We start from the raw sequence: 21036 nt of genomic DNA, 5'->3' as shown, positions 1-21036 counted from the left end.
GCCTGATTAACTCTTGGCTGTGCTTTAGAAGGAAGAGTAAAGATGGCATTTATTTAGAATGTTGCATAGTCACATGAAAAGCGAGAAGGGGTAAAACCTGCACTTACTATATACTACTGTGTTCCAGAGGCCTCAGCACAACCCTGTTGTCTGTTTTAAAGATGATGAAATTGAGTTTCAGAGCAGTGACTAGCTCACCTCAGGTAATATTGATAAGTGACAGAAATAGAATTTGACCCTAGGCCTACCTGGTTGCAAAACCAAATGCTCTTTTTTACCAGTCTGCCTATATGAATAACTTTCCTGTGTGAATGAGGTTTATATCATTCACCCAGGAGTGATTTTCTGGGATTTGGCCATAAAGAAAATTTAATGAGCGTAGGAGGAGAAGGCTTCCATACTAATTCCCTCTTTTTCTTTGCATAGAATATCAGGAAGTGAATAGGTGGACACCTCACAAATAACCTGTTTTGTACTTATTTATAGGTTTTGTGAGAGCATGTAAAAAATCTATATAGGACCTTTGAGTTAGAAGTAAACTAGGCCATCTCCCTTATCTTACAGAGAAGGAGACCAAGGTCTAGAGAAGTGAGATGGTATGCCTGATCATAGCTGGTTTATGACTGCATTGAAATTAGAACCTGAGACCCTATATTCCAGGTTACAAGACTTGTAGCTAAATCCCAAGCCTGTGTTATACCTGGAGTTCCTGGAAGATGATACATATGTGAATATAATTGGAGGATTACTTTTTTGTCTGTGCCTCTCAGCATGTTCTGTCAAGGCAGTGTGCTGTAAATTATGTTTTGTGTTACATGTTTGGATCATATTCATAGTCATTCTTAACTCATGTAATTGAGCATGACCTTTGGGATCTGAATCTGAGAGGCTTCATTTCTGCTAGCTGAGAGCTCTGGCAGATATATCTTAAGTTATATCCCAACCTCAACAGATCAGTTTGAATTCTTATTGGGGCTTTTTGTTTTGTTTTTATTAATTTATTTTTAATTGGAGGATAATTGCTTTACAATGTTGTGTTGGTTTCTGCCTTACATCAGCATAAACCAGACAAAGGTATATATATGTCCTCTCCCTCTTGAACCTCTTTGCCACCTGCCACCCCATCCCACTCCTCTAGGTTGTCACAGAACATCATACAGCAAATTTACTCTGGCTGTCTATTTTACATGTGATTAAGTAATGTATACATTTCAGTGCTACTCTCTCAAGTCATCCTACCCTCTCCATTCATCCCATCCCATCTCCATTGCTATCCTGCAGACTTATTAGGGCTTTAAGGGAAGAAAAAAACTGAGCTAATCCATACTTCTCTCTATTGGCCTTTTCCCCAAACGTGGCAATTGTTAGATATCACTATGCCTCCTTAATTGTTCATTCTGATAGGACTGCCAGCAGTTCTGCCCAGGAGTGGAGCCTGAGGGCTGGATTAAAAGTGAGATCAGTGAAGAGCCTGTGACCATGTGGTTGGTGATTGCTAGTAAATCATGGAGCTATGGGCTTCCCAGGTGGCACAATTGGTAAAGAATCCATCTGCCAATGCAGGAGGCATAAGAGATGTGGGTTCAATACTTGGATTGGGAAGATTCCCCTGGAGGAGGGCATTGCAACCCACTCCAGTGTTCTTGCATGGAAAATGCCATGGACAGAGGAATTTGGTGGGCTACAGTCTATAGGGTTGCAAAGAGTCGGACATGACTGAAGCCACTTAGCACGCACACACGCACGCTGAGTTACAGCTTGACGTTGAACTCTGAGCTTGGGCTTAGGCCTGCACACAAGCTTTCTGTGGAGGTAGCTTTTGCATGTATTTTTTTCCTTAGATGAGGTCTTATTTAACAAATAAAGAAACTGAGGCTCTTAGATGTGGCTTAGCCGTGAAGAATACACCCCCCACCCCCAGTCGAGATAGAACTGCCCTAGGGAATTCCTGTTACTTCACCCTTTGCTTCTGCTTGCTGGGTGGAAGGTCACCACCATTAGAATTTTCAGGCGCCAGCCTGGGTGGCCAACCTAATGAAGTAAAATAGTTCCAGCTCCGAGTAATGGTGAACTTGGAGCAGGGCCCAGTGTAATTAAGCCCCTGGAGTAAAGAATTTGTTGTTGGCCTTTATTCATTTCAGTGAAGAGGGTTGCGGGTAGGAATATGATATATTCCAAGCAAAGAAAAACAGTGACTGTAGAGATTTATGCCATTGCCTTGAAGATTGTTTTGTTCCACATTAAATTTAGATAATTCAATAGGAGAAGAGCTTTTCTTGGTAGATGGCATTCCTAGGCAGGGTAAAATTTAGGGCGTTTCTTCATTTACTAAAAGATTGTACAGTAGGGTTGCATATGCATTATATAATCTCCAGTATAGTTGAAGACTGTTGGAACTCCTATGACTCAGAATTCCCCCAGACTTCAGATTATGTGGCCTTTAGGTATCCTATCTGCTCCTTTTCTTCCTCTTTTGCATTATCTATGTTTGGCTTCCCAGTATTTGGGATTTTTTGTGGCCAGTGAATTCAAATTGACTAGAGTGGTAGACTCCCAGAGAATAAGGTAAGTGAGTAACATAATACATTTGTGTTGTTTTTAAATGTCTAAGTGGGCTTCCCTGATAGCTCAGTTGGTAAAGAATCCGCCTGTGATGCAGGAGACCCTGGTTCTATTCCTGGGTCGGGAAGGTCCACTGGAGAAGGGATAGGCTATCCACTCCAGTATTCTGGCCTAGAGAATTCCATGGACTGTATAGTCCATGGGGTCGAAAAGAGTTGGACACAACTGAGTGATTTTCACTTTCAAACCTCTGAGTTTGTGGTAATTTGTTACAGTAACAATGGGATACCAGAGAAGGCAATGGCAACCCACTCCAGTACTCTTGCCTGGAAAATCCCATGGGCAGAGGAGCCTGGTAGGCTGCCGTCTATGGGGTCGCTAAGAGTCGGATCCGACTGAGTGACTTCACTTTCACTTTTCACTTTCATGCATTGGAGAAGGCAATGGCAACCCACTGCAGTGTTCTTGCCTGGAGAATCCCAGGGACGGGGGAGCCTGGTGGGTTGCCGTCTGTGGGGTCGCACAGAGTCAGACACGACTGAATCGACTTAGTAGCAACAGCAGCATCAACGGGATACTGATAATTTTAAACTCACAGAAAAGTTGTAAGACTGAGAATAGTACCCTTTACTCAGATTTGCTTGTTGTTAATATTTTACTTTATCATTCTCTTTTTCTCTTTTTTCATTCTTTCTGAACTTCTATAAAGTGCATTGCATATGTCACGGCCCTTTACACCAATACCTCAGTATATATTTCCTGAGAATTGGAATTTTTTTGAATAACCATGTATATCTTCCCATGTTTGAGTCATTTTTATTTTTGTCAAGTGTCTTGTTTATGTCTGTTTTCCATTGCTTAATAGCAATAGTATTTTAGTCATTTTCCTTTGGAAGTTCTTTATATATTAGAGATATTACCCCTTTATCTGTGACACTATTGTAAATATTTTCTTCTAGTGTATTGTTTGTCTTTGGACTTGCTTATATATTCTGCCATATAAAAGTTTTCTCTTTTTAAATAATCAAATTTATTTGTCTTATCTCTTATTACATCTGGATTTCTAGTCTTAGTTTGAAAATCTTTTTCTGCCTTCAGGTTAAAGAAGAATTTACCCATTTTTTTTTTCTTGTATAGTTTGTTTATTTACATTTCAGTCTTTAATTTGAAGTTTATTCTTGTGTCTGGTGCAGTGAATACATATAATTTTATTCTTTTTCTAATTGACTATCCAGTTGCCCTAATACAATTTATTAACAGAAACGATACTTGCTTCAGTGATTTGAGATAACACCTTACCTTCCACAAAGATTTTTGTATGTACATGGTATTCTTAACATATGTTAAAAGACCTTTGGGAAGTCATCAAATCCAGAGGGTCAACTAAGAGTTGATCAGACGGTCAAATGAAATATTCCATGATAATTGAGTTATAGGAGAAAACTTATTTCAGGATTGCTAAGATGCTCTTAAACAGAAAAGACATATACATTTTTATATTTAACAGCTTTATTGAAGTACAGTTTACTTAAACCCCACCCCTTTCAAGTGTATGGTTCAGTCATTTTTAGTAAATTTACGGAGTTGTACAATCATTACCATAATCTAAATGTACTTTTAGAACATTTCTGTCACTCTAAAAAGATCCCTTATGCCTAATCCCAGACAACCATCTGTCTTTCAGTCTCTATAGATCTGCCTTTTCCGGATATTTCATATAAATGGAATCATATAATATGTAGTTTTTGCATCTGGCTTTTTTACTTGGCTATTGTTTTTGTGGTTTATTCATATTATTGCTGTTGCCCAATAGTATTTCATTGTATTTCTATACTAAATTTTGTTTAGCCACTCGTCAGTTAATAAACATTTGGATTATTTCCATTTTTTGGCCTTTATAGATAATATTGCTATGATGTTCACCTACAAGTCTGTATGTGGACTCAGGCTTTCGTTTCTCTCGAGTAAAGTCCTAGGAGTGAAATGTCTGGGTTGTATTGAAATTTCATGTTTAACTTTTTGCAGCTGCTAAGTCACTTCAGTCGTGTCCGACTCTGTGCGACCCCAGAGTCCGACTCTGGCAGCCCACCAGGCTCCGCTGTCTCTGGGATTCTCCAGGCAAGAACACTGGAGTGGGTTGCCATTGCCTTCTCCAATGCATGAAAGTGAAAAGTGAAAGTGAAGTCGCTCAGTTGTGTCCGACTCTTCGAGACCGCATGGACTGCAGCCCACCAGGCTCCTCCGTCCGTGGGATTTTCCAGGCAAGAGTACTGGAGTGAGGAACTGCCAAACTTTTCCAAAATGGCTGCATCATTTTACACCCTCCCAGCAACGTGCAGTTTAGTTTCTCCACATCCTCACCAACACTTGTTATTGCCTGTCGTTTTGATTATAGTCATTCTAGTGAATGTGAAGTGGTATCTCATTTTGGTTTTGATAGACTAATGATATTTAGTGTCTTCTCATATGTTTACTAGCCATTAGTATATCTTCTTTGGTGAATTATACGGATACTTTGCTCATTTTTAAGTTGGATGGTGTATCCATTTTATTACTGAATTTTTAAAAACTTAAAAAAATTGTATTTATCAGATATATGATTTGCAAATATTTTTCTCCCAAATAATTTTTTTTCTCTGTGGCTACTCTTCTTACTTTCCTAATGTGTCTTTTGAAGCACAATTTTTAACTTTGATCAAGTTCAGTTAATCCTTTTTTTTCTTCTTTTATGAATTATGCGTTTGGTGCTCATATCTCAGAAAAGGATGTATGGCAAAACCAATACAATATTGTAAAGTAAGAAAAAATAATAATAATAAAAATAAATAAATAGAAAAGGCAAGTATTAAAACTACCTTTCTTTTCATGGAATTATGAAATTTGCCTTATTTTCAGGACTAGTCTGGTGATCAGACCCATTTATTGTGTGAGTTTTATTGAAATGTGCAAGGCCTTGCTTCTGCGTGATAGCCACATTGTTCCAGCTTTTCAGGGCAACTATTACTGGAGAGGCAGTGTAATATTGATCAAAAGTGTAGGCTTTCGGACCTGCCTACCTGGGTTTGAATTGTAGCTTCATTGCTTCCTACCAGTGTTGCTTTGGGTTAGTGGCTTTATTTCTCTTTGCCTCAGTTTTCCTCATCTGTGAGCAGTGAATACTACTACTTTGCTCACAAGATATTTGTCTATATAAAGTTTGTAAGAAATGCTTAGGGCAGAGTAAAGGGCTTAGAAAATATTAGATCTTATTACTAGGGGATCAATTCTCAATTGTAGTTCGTGATAGGGTTGTGCATATTGGCATCATTTGGGGGACTTTGCTTGCCTTTCTAAAATGACAGCTTCTGCCATGAGTTACAGCAGCTAGGGTTTGATAAGCATTGTGCTTAGTCTTCCTCGACACTTTTAAAGTTGATTGTTCCTTAAAATCACTTTCATTAAATGAGGCAATTTGAGTTGATCTGTAGAATCATAAAACTCTTCATTAGATGTAAAAATAGGTCAAGCTCTGTTAACACTTAGAAAATGAATACTCTATTAACTCCTTTTGCCAAGGCAAAATTAGTCTTAGGCAAACCAAGAATTGGGATATAAGACTATCTGCATTTGATAAATACATTCTTCTGCCTTTAGGCTGATTTACTAGCATAGAGATCAGATTATGGGATAAGAACTTGAAATTCAGAGGTAGAATTCCTGTTTGTTCCTGTTGGAGGAGAAGATGCTCAACTTTTTTTTCTTGACTTCATTTGCAAAATGAGTTCAATGAAAGTTGAGACCTAATTACTTTCAAAAGGGATTCATGATTTAATAGGGGACTAGTATCAGAATATATAAAGAATCCTTATAATTCAACAATAAAAAGACAGAAAATGGGCAACGGAGATGTACAAATGTCCAACAGGGACATAAGAAGATGTTCAGCATCATTGGTCAATAGTGAAAAGCAGATCAAAACCACCTCATAGTAGATGCAATACCATTTTATACCTACTAAGATGACTATAATTTAAATTATAAATTTAAAAAGGAAAATATTAAGTATTGGTGAAGGTGTAGAGAAATAGGAACCCTCATACATTGCTACTTGGAATGTAAAATTGTTGAGTTCCTGTGGTAAACAGTTTGGTAATTCGGAGAAGGCAATGGCACCCCACTCCAGTACTTTGCCTGGAAAATCCCATGGATGGAGGAACCTTGTAGGCTGCAGTCCACGGGGTCACTAAGAGTCGGGCACGACTGAGCGATTTCCCTTTCACTTTTCACTTTCATGCATTGGAGAAGGCAATGGCAACCCACACCAGTGTTCTTGCCTGGAGAATCCCAGGGACGGGGGAGCCTGGTGGTTGCCGTCTGTGGGATCACACAGAGTCGGACACGACTGAAGTGACTTAGCAGTAGCAGCAGTAAGTTAAACATAGAGTTACCATGCTGCTGCTACTGCTGCTAAGTCGCTTCAGTCATGTCCGACTCTGTGCGACCCCATAGACGGCAGCCCACTAGGCTCCTAGTTTGCATTCCCACTAACAGTGTAAGAGGGTTCCCTTTTCTCCACACCCTCTCCAGCATTTATTGCTTGTAGACTTTTGGATAGCAGCCATTCTGACTGGCGTGAAATGGTATCTCATTGTGGTTTTGATTTGCATTTCTCTGATAATGAGTGATGTTGAACATCTTTTCATGTGTTTGTTAGCCATCTGTATGTCTTCTTTGGAGAAATGTCTGTTTAGTTCTTTGGCCCATTTTTTGATTGGGTTTTTTATTTTTCTGGAATTGAGCTGCAGGAGTTGCTTGTATATTTTTGAGATTAATTCTTTATCGGTTGCTTCATTTGCTGTTATTTTCTCCCATTCTGAAGCCTGTTTTTTCACCTTGTTTATAGTTTCCTTTGTTGTGCAGAAACTTTTAATTTTAATTATATCCCATTTGTTTATTTTTGCTTTTATTTCCAGTATTCTGGGAGGTGGGTCATAGAGGATCCTGCTGTGATTTATGTCAGAGAGTGTTTTGCCTATGTTCTCCTCTAGGAGTTTTATAGTTTCTGGTCTTATGTTTAGATCTTTAATCCATTTTGAGTTTATTTTTGTGTATGGTGTTAGAAAGTGTTCTAGTTTCATTCTTTTACAAGTGGTTAACCAGTTTTCCCAGCACCACTTGTTAAAGAGATTGTCTTTTCTCCATTGTATATTCTTGCTTCCTTTGTCAAAGATAAGGTGTCCATAGGTGCATGGATTTATCTCTGGGCTTTCTATTTTGTTCCATTGATCTATATTTCTTTGTGCCAGTACCATACTGTCTTGATGAATGTGGCTTTGTAGTAGAGCCTGAAGTCAGGCAGGTTGATTCCTCCAGTTCCATTCTTCTTTCTCAAGATTGCTTTGGCTATTTGAGGTTTTTTGTATTTCCATACAAATTGTGAAATTATTTGTTTTAGCTCTGTGAAAAATACCATTGGTAGCTTGATATAGGGATTCCATTGAATCTATAGATTGCTTTGGATAGTATACTCATTTTCACTATATTGATTATTTTGATCCATGAACATGGTATATTTCTCCATCTATTAGTGTCCTCTTTGATTTCTTTCAGCAGTGTTTTATAGTTTTCTTTATATAGGTCTTTTGTTTCTTTAGGTAGATATATTCCTGAGTATTTTATTCTTTTCATTGCAATGGTGAATGGAATTGTTTCCTTAATTTCTTTATCTTCTCATTATTAGTGTATAGGAATGCAAGGGATTTCTGTGTGTTGATTTTATATCCTGTAACTTTACTATATTCATTGATTAACTCTAGTAATTTTCTGGTGGAGTCTTTAGGGTTTTCTATGTAGAGGATAATGTTATCTGCAAACAGTGAGAGTTTTACTTCTTTTCCAATTTGGATTCCTTTTATTTCTTTTTCTGCTCTGATTGCTGTGGCCAAAACTTCCAAAACTATGTTGAATAGTAGTGGTGAGAGTGGGCACCCTTGTCTTGTTCCTGACTTTAGGGGAAATGCTTTCAATTTTTCACCATTGAGGATAATGTTTGCTGTGGGTTTGTCATATATAGCTTTTATTATGTTGAGGTATGTTCCTTCTAGTCCTGCTTTCTGGAGGGTTTTTATCATAAATGGATGTTGGATTTTGTCAAAGGCTTTCTCTGCATCTACTGAGATAATCATATAGTATTTATTTTCAATTTATTAATATGATGTATTACATTGATTGATTTGCGGATATTGAAGAATCCTTGAATCCCTGTGATAAAGCCCACTTGGTCATGATGTATGATCTTTTTAATGTGTTGTTGGATTCTGTTTGCTAGAATTTTGTTAAGGATTTTTGCATCTATGTTCATCAGTGATCACAAATGTTTTTTAAAGCAGTGTTATTCATAATACTAGACGAAAGATGGAATCAGGCCTAATGGCCTTCAAGAGTTAAATGGATAATCAAATTGTGTTATATGCATACACTGGAATATTATTCAGCCATTAAAACAAATGAAGTACTGATATATGCTTCAGCTTGAATGAAGTTTGAAAGCATGCTAAGTGAAAGAAGCCAGACGCAAAGGTTGTATGTAGTATGATTTACTTTATTTGCCATGTCCAGAGTACCAAACTCCAAAGAGATAAAAAGCAAACTGGAGGTTACCAGAGGATAAGCAATGAGAAATAATAGAGTGATTATTTAATAAGTATGAGGTGTTTTTATGGGGTGCTGAAAAAGTTTTGAAACTAAAGAGAGCTGGCAGTTGTACAACATTGTGAATACACGAAATACAACTCAATTGTCATCCTAAAATGGTTAATTGTATGCTAAGTGAATTTTCTGTCTTTTTAAAAGTGGCAGTGGGGTTCATAAATATATTTACTTTTTCTGCTTTCAGAGACAAAAGCTTTAAGTGCAAGGAATGATGATGCCAGAAAAGGATGACCATATTTGATGTGGCAACTCCAGTGTCTAGATATTTCTCTGAATTCATTTTTCATCTGTCTTTGCTTGGGGACAGTTTGTTCTTAACACAATATTTTACCTATAAATACTGGCAGTGTCTGCCAAGATAAAAACTGTCTTTTATAAATAGTATATTATCTTTGGGTAAGGCCATAAGAGGCCCAGTTGCTCTGAACTAATTAAAAGCCGACGAGGAACAAAAGGTTATTAGAATCTATAATTAGGTAGCATTCTGTTTTTCCTGGGCATACCATTTTGTCAGGCTACCAGTTCATTTTTTAAAAAATACTACTTTATTGAAGTGAAATTCATTTAACATAAAATTAACCATTTTAAAATGAATGATTCAGTGGCATTTTGTGCATTAGCAGTATTGTACAACTATGAATTCTGTAATATTTCACATGTTTTTATCACCCCTGAAAGGAATCCCATACCCTGATGCACATCCTTGCCGGCACTTGTTGCTTTCCACTCTTTCGGTTATAACCAGCATTATGGGCGTGAAATGGCACCTCATCGTGGTTTTGACTTGCATTTCCCTTAATGGCTGACGACACTGAACATCTTCTTGTAGTCGTTAGCCATTTGTATTTCTTCTTTGGAGAAATGTCTATTCAAGTCCTTTTTCTATTTTTTAAATTGAGTTTTCTTTTATTTGTTGAGCTATGTAAGTGTTCTTTATATATTATGCATACTGTATGACCCTTATCAAGTATATAGTTTACAAATATTTCTTCCATTCTTTAGGTTGTCTTTTTTACTTTCTTGATAGTCCTTTGATACATAAAAGTTTTAAAATGTGAAGTTTGATGTACCTAATTTTTCTTTTGTTGCCATACTACTGGTGTCATATCTAAGAATCCGTTGCCAGATCCAAGGGGTCATGAAGATTTTCCTGTCTTCTAGGAGTTTTGTGCAAGAGAAGGCAATGGCAACCCACTCCAGTACTCTTGCCTGGCAAATCCCATGGACAGAGGAGCCTGGTAGGCTGCAGTCCATGGGGTCGCTAGGAGTCGGACACGACTGAGCGACTTCACTTCCACTTTTCAGTTTCATGCATTGGGGAAGGAAATGGCAACCCACTCCAGTGTTCTTGCCTGGAGAATCCCATGGACGGGGAAGCCTGGTGAGCTGCCGTCTCTGGGGTCGCACAGAGTCGGACACGACTGAAGCATCTTAGCAGCATCAGCAGGAATTTTGTGATTATGTAGTTTTTGGCTCCTATATCATTGATCCATTTTGATATAGGTTTTGTATATAGTATGAGGTATGGGTTCAACTTCATTCTTTTGTGTGTAGGTATTCAGATGTCCCAATATCATTTGTTGAAGAGACTCTTCTTTCCCCACTAAATTGTCCTGGCACCCTGGTTGAAAAGTCAGTTGGTCATGGATGTGTGACTTTATTTCTTTCTGCTCAGTTCTGTGCTGCCATTTAGTTTTGTATGGGCTGAGTTTCTTGTTTTTCTCCCTTTGATAACAGGATCATGGGGTTGATAGCAGCATTTTCCAGAATCCTAAAAAGCTTCACCTAACTATTGGGATGTTGGTGCTTTTGAGTGAGCAAGAGATCCAGCAGACATGTGAGATGCTACAGCAGTGTAAAGAGGAATTCATTGAGTGAGTAATCCAGAGGAGTGGGGAGGGTGGTTGCCCTGTACTGGCCTTTTTTTCTGGTATCACAGACTTGTTTTTGGCCTAGGGAGCTGGGTGACTTGGGAACAAGATTTGTTGACTGACCCATTTGTAACACTTAACATTGGGTTTCTTGTGTGAAAGGTTTAAAGTGGATTTAAAGCATATATTTACAAATTTGTATGGAAAGGCTCTACCTTAAATTTTGCTAATTCACTAAGTAGTTTTTATTCTTTAACAGGACATCCCATTCCTTTGTCAAAAAAGAAATTCTCTTCATTATCTGTATGAGTGTATTAGTTTTCTGTGCTGCTGTAATACATTACTGCAAGATTGGTATCTTAAAAAAACCCAAATTTATAATCCTATAGTTCTGTGGGGCAGAAGTCTGATACGGGATTCACTGAGCTATTATCAAGGTACTGTCAGGGTTGTGTTCCTTTCTGGAGGCTCCAGGGGAGAATCTGTTTGCTTGCCTTTGAAGTCCTGTTTTTAGAGGCCACCACATTCCTTGGCTAGTAGCCTTCTTCCTCCTTCTTCAACACTAACAACATTGCATCTGTTTGGCCCTCCGTCTGTTGTTACATCTCTCTCTCTGGCCATAGCAGGGACAGGTTATCTTCTTTTAAGGATGCGTGTGATTTAATTGAACCCACACAGGTAATGCAGAAAAATCTCCCCACCTCAAACTCCTTAGCCTTAATCACATCTGCAAAACCGTCTTTGCTCTCTTTGAACTAGTGTATTTACAAATCCAAAGAGTAGAACACGGGCATCTTGGGAGGGCTCTTACTATGTTTACCATGGTTACTCAGACATTATAAGATGATTCCCTAGGAGAGTCTTCATTGTATTTCAGAAAAGCAGCAGACTTTTTCTTTTTTTTTCAAATTCAGGTTATTTTGTTTGAGTCAATAAGGATACCAAAAAGTATCCAAGCAGTCTGGCCAGGGAGAACATTGCTGTGCTGATGGCTGACTTCTTATTCTTTTTTATTGTAATATTTTAACTTGTATGTACATCTGACCTAACAGCTCTGTTTCAAAGGATCATCTCTCCCCACTGACCCCTTCCTTTACTCTTTTCGCATAAGATTGATACAGAACAAGAGCAATTTGAAAATTGACTTGCTTGAATAATTTTATTTTTATGCAGTTATAAAATACAGTTCAGTTCAGTTGCTCAGTCGTGTCCAACTCTTTGTGACCCCATGAATTGCAGCACGCCAGGCCTCCCTGTCTATCACCAACTCCCCGGAGTCTACTCAAACTCATGTCCATCGAGTTGGTGATGCCATCCAGCCATCTCATCCTCTGTCGTCCCCTTCTCCTCCTGCCCCCAATCCCTCCCAGCATCAGAGTCTTTTCCAATGAGTCAACTCTTTGCGTGAGGTGGCCAAAGTACTGGAGTTTCAGCTTTAGCATCAGTCCTTCCAAAGAAATACCAGAGCTGATCTTCTTCAGAATGGACTGATTGGACCTCCTTGCAGGCCAGGGGACTCCGAAGAGTCTTCTCTAACACCACAGTTCAAAAGCATCAATTCTTCGGCGCTCAGCTTTCTTCACTGTCCAACTCTCGCATCCATACGTGACCACAGAAAGAACCATAGTCTTGACTAGATGGACCTTTGTTGGCAAAGTAATGTCTCTGCTTTTGAATATGCTATCTAGGTTGGTCATAACTTTCCTTCCAAGGAGTAAGCGTCTTTTAATTTCATGGCTGCAGTCACCATCTGCAGTGATTCTGGAGCCCCCAAAAATAAAGTCTGACACTGTTTCCACTGTTTCCTCATCTATTTCCCATGAAGTGATGGGACCAGATGCCATGATCTTAGTTTTATGAACGTTGAGCTTTAAGCCAACTTTTTCACTCTCCTCTTTTACTTTCATCAAGAAGCTCTTCAGTTCCTCATCACTTTCTACCATAAGGGTGGTGTCATCTGCATATCTGAGGTTATTGATATTTCTCCTGACAATCTTGATTCCAGCTTGTGCTTCTTCCAGCTCAGCGTTTCTCATGATCTACCTTGCATATAAGTTAAATAAGCAAGGTGACAATATACGGCCTTGACGTACTCCTTTTCCTATTTGGAACCAGTCTGTTGTTCCATGGCCAGTTCTAACTATTGCTTCCTGACCTGCATACAGATTTCTCAAGAGGCAGGTCAGGTGGTCTGGTACTCCCATCTCTTTCAGAATTTTCCACAGTTTATTGTGATCCACACAGTCAAAGGCTTTGGAATAGTCAATAAAGCAGAAATAGATGTTTTTCTGGAACTCTCTTGCTTTTTCAAAGATCGAGCGAATGTTGGCAGTTTGATCTCTGGTTCCTCTGCCTTTTCGAAAACCAGCTTGAACATCTGGAAGTTCACGGTTCACATATTGCCGAAGCCTGGCTTGGAGAATTCTGAGCATTACTTTACTAGCGTGTGAGATGAGTGCAATGGTGTGGTAGTTTGAGCATTCTTTGACATTGCCTTTCTTTGGGATTGGCATGAAAACTGACCTTTTCCAGTCCTGTGGCCACTGCTGAGTTTTCCAAATTTGCTGGCATATTGAGTGCAGCACTTTCACAGCATCATCTTTCAGGATTTGAAATAGCTCAACTGGAATTCCATCACCTCCACTAGCTTTGTTCGTAGTGATGCTTTCTAAGGCCCACTTGACTTCACATTCCAGGATGTCTGGCTCTAGGTGAGTGATCACACCATCATGATTATCTGGGTCGTGAAGGTCTTTTTTGTACAGTTCTGTGTATTCTTGCCACCTCTTCTCAATGTCTTCTGCTTCTGTTAGGTCCATCCCATTTCTGTCCTTTATCGAGCCCATCTTTGCATGAAATGTTCCCTTGGTATCTTTAATTTTCTTGAAGAGATCTCTAGTCTTTCCCATTCTGTTGTTTTCCTCTATTTCTTTGCATTGATTGCTGAGGAAGGCTTTCTTATCTCTCCTTGCTATTCTTTGGAACTCTGCATTCAGATGCTTATATCTTTCCTTTTTTCCTTTGCTTTTCACTTCCCTTCTTTTCATTATAGGGGAGTGGAAAGCAAAAGTAGGAAGTCAAGAAACACCTGGAGTAACAGGCAAATTTGGCCTTGGAATACGAAGGCTTCCTCAGACAGCCATTTTGCTTTTTTGCATTTCTTTTCCATGGGGATGGTCTTGATTCCTGTTTCCTCCATCCATAGTTCATCAGGCACTCTATCAGATCTAGTCCCTTAAATCTATTTCTCACTTCCTCTGTATAATCATGAGGGATTTGATTTAGGTCATACCTGAGTGGTCTAGTGGTTTTACCTACTTTCTTCAATTTACGTCTGAATTTGGCAATAAGGAGTTGGTGATCTGAGCCACAGTCAGCTCCCGGTCTTGTTTTTGTTGACTGTATAGATCGTCTCCATCTTTGGCTGCAAAGAATATAATCAGTCTGATTTCCTTGTTGACCATCTTGTGATGTCCATGTGTAGAGTCTTCTCTTGTGTTGTTGGAAGAGGGTGTTTGCTCTGAGCAGTGTGTTCTCTTGGCAAAACTCTATTAGCCTTTGCCCTGCTTCATTCCGTATTCCAAAGCCAAATTTGCCTGTTACTCCAGGTGTTTCTTGACTTCCTACTTTTGCATTCCAGTCCCCTATAATGAAAAGGACATCTTTTTTGGGTGTTAGTTCTAAAAGGTCTTGCAGGTCTTTATAGAACCGTTCAACTTCAGCTTCTTCAGCTTTACTGGTTGGAGCATAGGCTTGGATTACCGTGATATTGAATAGTTTGCCTTGGAAATGAACAGAGATCATAAAATACAGGTCCCATCCTATTCTGACATGGTCTTGTAGAAATGGGCTACCTATTCACTGGGTAAAACAAGGTAAAATGTTTTAAGTTTTTTCTATAGTTATGTTGTATATATAAGGAGATCCAACCAGTCCATCCTAAAGGAAATCAGTCCTGAATATTCATTGGAAGGACTGATGCTGAAGTTGAAACTCCAATACTTTGGCCACCTGATGCAAAGAGCTGACTCATTTGAAAAGACCCTGATGCTGGGAAAGATTGAAGGCAGTAGGAGAAGGACATGACAGAGGACGAGAGAACTGGATGGCATCACTGACTCAATGGACATGAGTTTGAGTGAACTCAGGGAGTTGGCAATGGACAGGGAGGTCTTGTGTGCTGTGCAGTCCATGGGGTTGCAGAGAGTCAGACACGACTGAGCCACTGAACTGAACTGATGTTGTATATGAAACTGTAATACAGAGACTTATCTGTCAGCCAGTTCTCATTTTTTCCATTAATTATTTTGAAGACAAAATATTTTTCTTGAACAAAATCATAAGCTGATCAGGTTTGCAGCTACCTGTTCTTTCTGAATTTCAAACAGCAAGGAATACTTTGTCTTGTTGTTTGCTTAGTGATGGAAATATTTTCTGTCTTATCTTACCTAAAATTCAAAATAACTTGATGTTTGTATTTAGATATTTATAGTTTTCCTTGCATAAGATAAAACTTTATGCTTTACTTTATGAAGCAGAGCCATTTTACCTTGTTTAAGATAAAATACTTCTGATACTTTAACTTCCCAGATTACTTTTTGTTAAACAGAAATGGAAGCAGCTGCATTTTTTGGCTGCCATTAGGATAATCCCGCAAAGAAAAAAACTAAAGGCAGATAAAATATTTGTTTAAAGAAGTATTTGTTTTTTTACTTTATGAAAATCAGGTCACAGGATTTTAATCATGGAAGCTTTATCCTGAGCTATGTGAGGATTTAGCTGAGTTCTTCCCTTTTATGTCTGTTGGTGCCTTTTGTGACTAAATGCCAAATCTGAACCCTTTAAGCATGTCAGGGTTGGTGTGCATAGGGAATGAAGAGCGTCCTTAATAGTTACTAAGAATTTTTGACATGACAGGATGAAAACAGTAATTGTAGTTTTTCAAATTCAGCAAAGCTTTTGAAATAGGACACATTACCCTGCCAAAAATCTGCAGTGCAGGCAAAAATTTTTTGAAGATGCTCTTTTCAAAAAGCTGGAAAGATTTGAAACCAACAAGTAAAGCAAGCCTTTCCAGCTGCCTTCTCTCACCTTCTCTGTCACATACACTTGTTTAAAAAGTATATAGCGCAAAATTAATTTACCTGATTGGCTAGGGGGATGATAATCAGTATTGGTTGTTTGCCTCGATATGCCTGATTTTCCTAAAAGAAAGAAAAGTGAAAGTGAAGTCACTCAGTTGTGTCCAACTCTTTGCGACCCCATGGACGACTGTAGCCTACAAGGCTTTTCTGTCCATGGGATTTTCCAGGCAAGAGTACCAGAATGGGCTACCATTTTCTTCTCCAGGGGATCTTCCTGACTGAAGGATGGAACCCTGGTCTCCTGCATTGCAGACAGATGCTTTACTGTCTGAGCCTCCAGGAAAGCCCAAGTACTTCTAATAAAGCCCTGGTGGGAATTGCATCATCTACCTTCTTTTTCTTCACTATTGTTGATCTTTGATCTCAATCTTTGTACTTGGTATGCTTTGAAAAAATGTCAGTAAATAATGGCATTTCTAACCCCAGCCTTTTATGATGTAAAGATTTCAAACTAAAATATAAAAATGGAAAACATTGGGAATGAATTTGTGGTTGTTCAGTCACTCAGTCATGTCCTACTCTTTGCGACCCCATGGACTGAAGCACACCAGGCTTCCCTGTCCTTCACCATCTCCCGGAGCTTGCTCAAACTCATGTCCATTGAGTCAGTGATGCCATCTAACCATCTGATCCTCTGTTGTCCCCTTCTGCCTTCAATTTTTTGTATAACATGCTGTAGCTTAATTTGATGGCTTTTTAAATTGAGATATTAAATAAATGTGGCTGTATTGGAATCTAATTAAAACTGTGGTGCTATATAAATATTCTAAAGAAATGGGTGGTTGAACATTTGTTTCAAGTTTGGGGGTGACAATTAAGTTTAAGGGATGTGACTTGACCAGAAATAGAATTTTGATTCCAGTTCTTAAGCTTAAGGCTCATGCAGCTGTGTAGATTTCAGATGAATTACTCACAGTGTTCAGTAAGTCCTGACACTCAAGTGTGTCCCTTGTGACTTTTCTTTGTGAGATATGAAACACAGACAGTGCAGTGGTTCTGAGTATATAGTCTGACAAATATGCAGCTCTTCCTTAGCTCCCATATCACTCAACTCATACCTGAGTGTTCCCAGTAGGCCTGAAGTAAAACCAAATAAGTTAAAAAGGGAGAAGAATGAGGAGAGAAGAGAAGGGAAAATACCCAAGGGCAAATGTTCCTAATTATTGCCTTGGGTATGTTTCCATTGTGAAGTGTGCTCACTGGTGTCCCAGGTGGAATAGTTTGGTCACCAGGACAAAGAGCATTTATCAGCGTTTTTCTTTACTGCTCTTTAATTCTCTCTCTTGATAAATCCTAGAGATATGTTGAAAGAGTTTCTGTTTCCGCTCGTAAGGCAGACTTTGGATCCTGTTTCAGTGTTTTGTTTTTGGTGCTCCATCTAATTCCAAGGGCTTGAGGTCGTTTAGAGTGAGGGCGTATATACAAAAGAAATGTTAAGACAGATTAGAAACCATAAAGATGGAATGGGAAGAAAATTCTATCTAGAAACTGAGGTTTGATAATAATTGTGCTAGAACATTAAAATTTAGTGCTGTTTTCAAGCGTCAGTGTATTTGAACTAAATTCTAAAAAGGAACACACCAGTTATTAAAGTTCTTATCTGATAAAAAGAAGCATAATAATTTTAAGGGAGAGAATCCTTTTCTGGCTCTCAGTCCAAGAAAAATTTGTGTAAATCTTAGCATAAAGAACCCAAGAATGATGATGAGCAGTGTCTTTAACGGGAGTTTTGCAGAAGATAAAAAAAACATTGTTCACGTGGGTGTGACGTGAAATTGAGGGTGTAACATTAAGTACAACCTGGTACAAGTTTTTTAGTGGAAAACTAAACCAATGGTATGGTGCCTTCTGGTGGTCTAACAATGCAGAGTTGGAGCTGAAAAAAATGTAGAGGAATGTATACTTTGTATTAAACTTTTTTTTTTTTCCTGAAAGCAGTTTTGTTGACTGCACTTGAATGGATTGAATGGCAGTCTTTCATATTGAATTCTTTGGCTATTACTAGGACTGAAGATACCCTGTATTGCTGATTGAAGCTAAAGTCTTCAGTCAGGTGATATTTCAGAGTTCGGCTTGTGTTTTCAAATATCCCACTTACTGGAGGTGGTTATAGAGATGATTGAGGCTGTTATTTTTTCATTCAAGTGACTGTATGAAATAGCTGGGTTATTTAGTTTCTTAGAAAAATTCTGGTCTTGTGAAATAATAATGGCCTTAATATTTTAAGAGGAAAACAACAGAATGGGAAAGACTAGAGATCTCTTCAAGAAAATTAGAGATACCAAGGGAACATTCCTGCAAAGATAGGCTCAATAAAGGACAGAAATGGTATGGACCTAACAGAAGTAGAAGATATCAAGAAGAGGTGGCAAGAATACACAGAAGAACTGTACAAAAAAGATCTTCACGACCCAGATAAGCACGATGGTGTGATCACTGACCTAGAGCCAGTGACTTAAAGCTTAAAGCTTAGAGCCAGACATCCTGGACTGTGAAGTCAAGTGGGCCTTAGAAAGCATCACTATGAACACAGCTAGTGGAGGTGATGGAATTCCAGTTGAGCTATTTCAAATCCTGAAAAATGATGCTGTGACTATGCCAGCAAATTTGGAAAACTCAGCAGTGGCCACAGAACTGGAAAAGGTCAGTTTTCATTCTGATCCCAAAGAAAGGCAATGCCAAAGAATGCTCAAACTACCGCACAATTACACTCATCTCACACACTAATAAAGTAATGCTCAAAATTCTCCAAGCCAGGCTTCAGCAATATGTGAACCGTGAACTTCCAGATGTTCAAGCTGGTTTTCGAAAAGGCAGAGGAACCAGAGATCAAATTGCCAACATCCGCTGGATCATGGAAAAAGCAAGAGAGTTCCAGAAAAACATCTATTTCTGCTTTATTGACTATGCCAAAGCCTTTGACTGTGTGGATCACAATAAACTGGAAAATTCTGAAAGAGATGGGAATACCCGACCACCTGACCTGCCTCTTGAGAAACCTATATGCAGATCAGGAAGCAACAGTTAGAACTGGACATGGAACAACAGGCTGGTTCCAAATAGGAAAAGGAGTACGTCAAGGCTATATATTGTCACCCTGCTTATTTAATTTTATGCAGAGTACATCATGAGAAACACTGGACTGGAAGAAACACAAGCTGGAATCAAGATTGCCGGGAGAAATATCAATAATCTCAGATATGCAGATGACACCACCCTTATGGCAGAAAGTGAAGAGGAACTAAAAAGCCTCCTGATGAAAGTGAAAGTGGAGAGTGAAAAAGTTGGCTTAAAGCTCAACATTCAGAAAACGAAGATCGTGGCATCTGGTCCCATCACTTCATGGGAAATAGATGGGGAAACCGTGGAAACAGTGTCAGACTTTATTTTTGGGGGCTCCAGAATCACTGCAGATGGTGACTGCAGCCATGAAATTAAAAGACGCTTACTCCTTGGAAGGAAGGTTATGTCCAACCTAGATAGCATATTCAAAAGCAGAGACATTACTTTGCCAACAAAGGTCCGTCTAGTCAAGGCTATGGTTTTTCCTGTGGTCATGTATGGATGTGAGAGTTGGACTGTGAAGAAGGCTGAGCGCCGAAGAATGGATGCTTTTGAACTGTGTTGTTGGAGAAGACTCTTGAGAGTCCCTTGGACTGCAAGGAGATGCAGTCAGTCCATTTTGAAGGAGATCAGCCCTGGGATTTCTTTGGAAGGAATGATGCTAAAGCTGAAACTCCAGTACTTTGGCCACCTCATGCAAAGAGTTGACTCATTGGAAAAGACTCTGATGCTGGGAGGGATTGGGGGCAGGAGGAGAAGGGGACGACAGAGGATGAGATGGCTGGATGGCATCACTGACTCGATGGACGTGAGTCTGGGTGGACTCCGGGAGTTGGTGATGGACAGGGAGGCCTGGCGTGCTGTGATTCATGGGGTTGCAAAGAGTCGGACATGACTGAGCGACTGAACTGAACTAAACTGAATGTTTTAAGGGAGTCTATCATTAGGATTCCTAAAGAATCTCCCTGAGCCTTAATTAAATATCAGTAAGACTTTTTCGTTTTCTTTATTTGGAATTATCTTTTGATTAATCCTAACATCCTGTTGTCTCTGAGCCAGTACCACATTTTATTCAATGATAATATAGGCATATGTCCATAATCACAAAATTGCCCAGAACATCTTCTTCATTTATAGTGGAACATCATCAGAGATTTACGAAGTACTCACTTTATATAAGGCACTGTTCCAGGTGCTGGGGATATGGGAGTAGAAAATATGAATAGAGTCCTTGGCCTCATGGGACCTAGAGAAGGCTGTGTGGTGAGCTGAGTTTTAGCTGGGTTTTGGGTTGGCACAGCTATTTACTTGTTGAAGTATAAATCTGTTTAAGGGGTCTGTGAAGAAAGCAAGATGGTGGGTTTTATTTAACAGAAGAGCAATACATACTAGCTTTATAAAAGCCCCAAATTGTGGATAAACAAGATGTCCCTTGTAGTAGTATTACCTAAAGATAATTACCATCAGCACTTTGGAGCATATGTGCCCATACTTTTTTGTATTCATATATGTATTTTTGCTTTATGGTGTTTTACTTACAGTAAAATTTATGGATCTTAAGTGTAGTTGATGAATTTTAATAAATGTGTACACCCGTGTAACCTCACCCAAATCTCCATGTAGAATATTGCCATCACCCTAGGATGTTCCTTCATGCTCTTTACCAGTAAATTCACTTCTTCCAGAAGTAACTGCTGTTCTGATTT

At 38.9% G+C, this 21036-nt stretch overlaps 1 protein-coding gene across 7 annotated transcripts in view; it reads left to right on the top strand.

The window, feature by feature from the left end:
* ASCC1 (activating signal cointegrator 1 complex subunit 1) overlaps positions 1–21036 on the top strand; it is a 113578-nt gene that overhangs the window by 37693 nt on the left and 54849 nt on the right. For all 7 annotated transcript variants that reach the window (XR_003509260.1, XR_003509258.1, XR_003509259.1 and 4 more), the window contains exon 6: positions 10990–11126. Coding sequence is in view for 4 of the 7 variants with exons in the window: in XM_027531139.1 (XP_027386940.1) it covers positions 10990–11126 (137 nt within the window). In the remaining 3 variants the exon portion in view is untranslated. The remainder of the gene's footprint in view (positions 1–10989; positions 11127–21036) is intronic.

This window comes from Bos indicus x Bos taurus, chromosome 28, assembly GCF_003369695.1.
Source record: "Bos indicus x Bos taurus breed Angus x Brahman F1 hybrid chromosome 28, Bos_hybrid_MaternalHap_v2.0, whole genome shotgun sequence".
Lineage (NCBI taxonomy): Eukaryota > Metazoa > Chordata > Mammalia > Artiodactyla > Bovidae > Bos > Bos indicus x Bos taurus.
The sequence above is the reverse complement of the archived record's forward strand: the minus strand, read 5'-3'. Positions and strand labels throughout refer to the sequence as shown.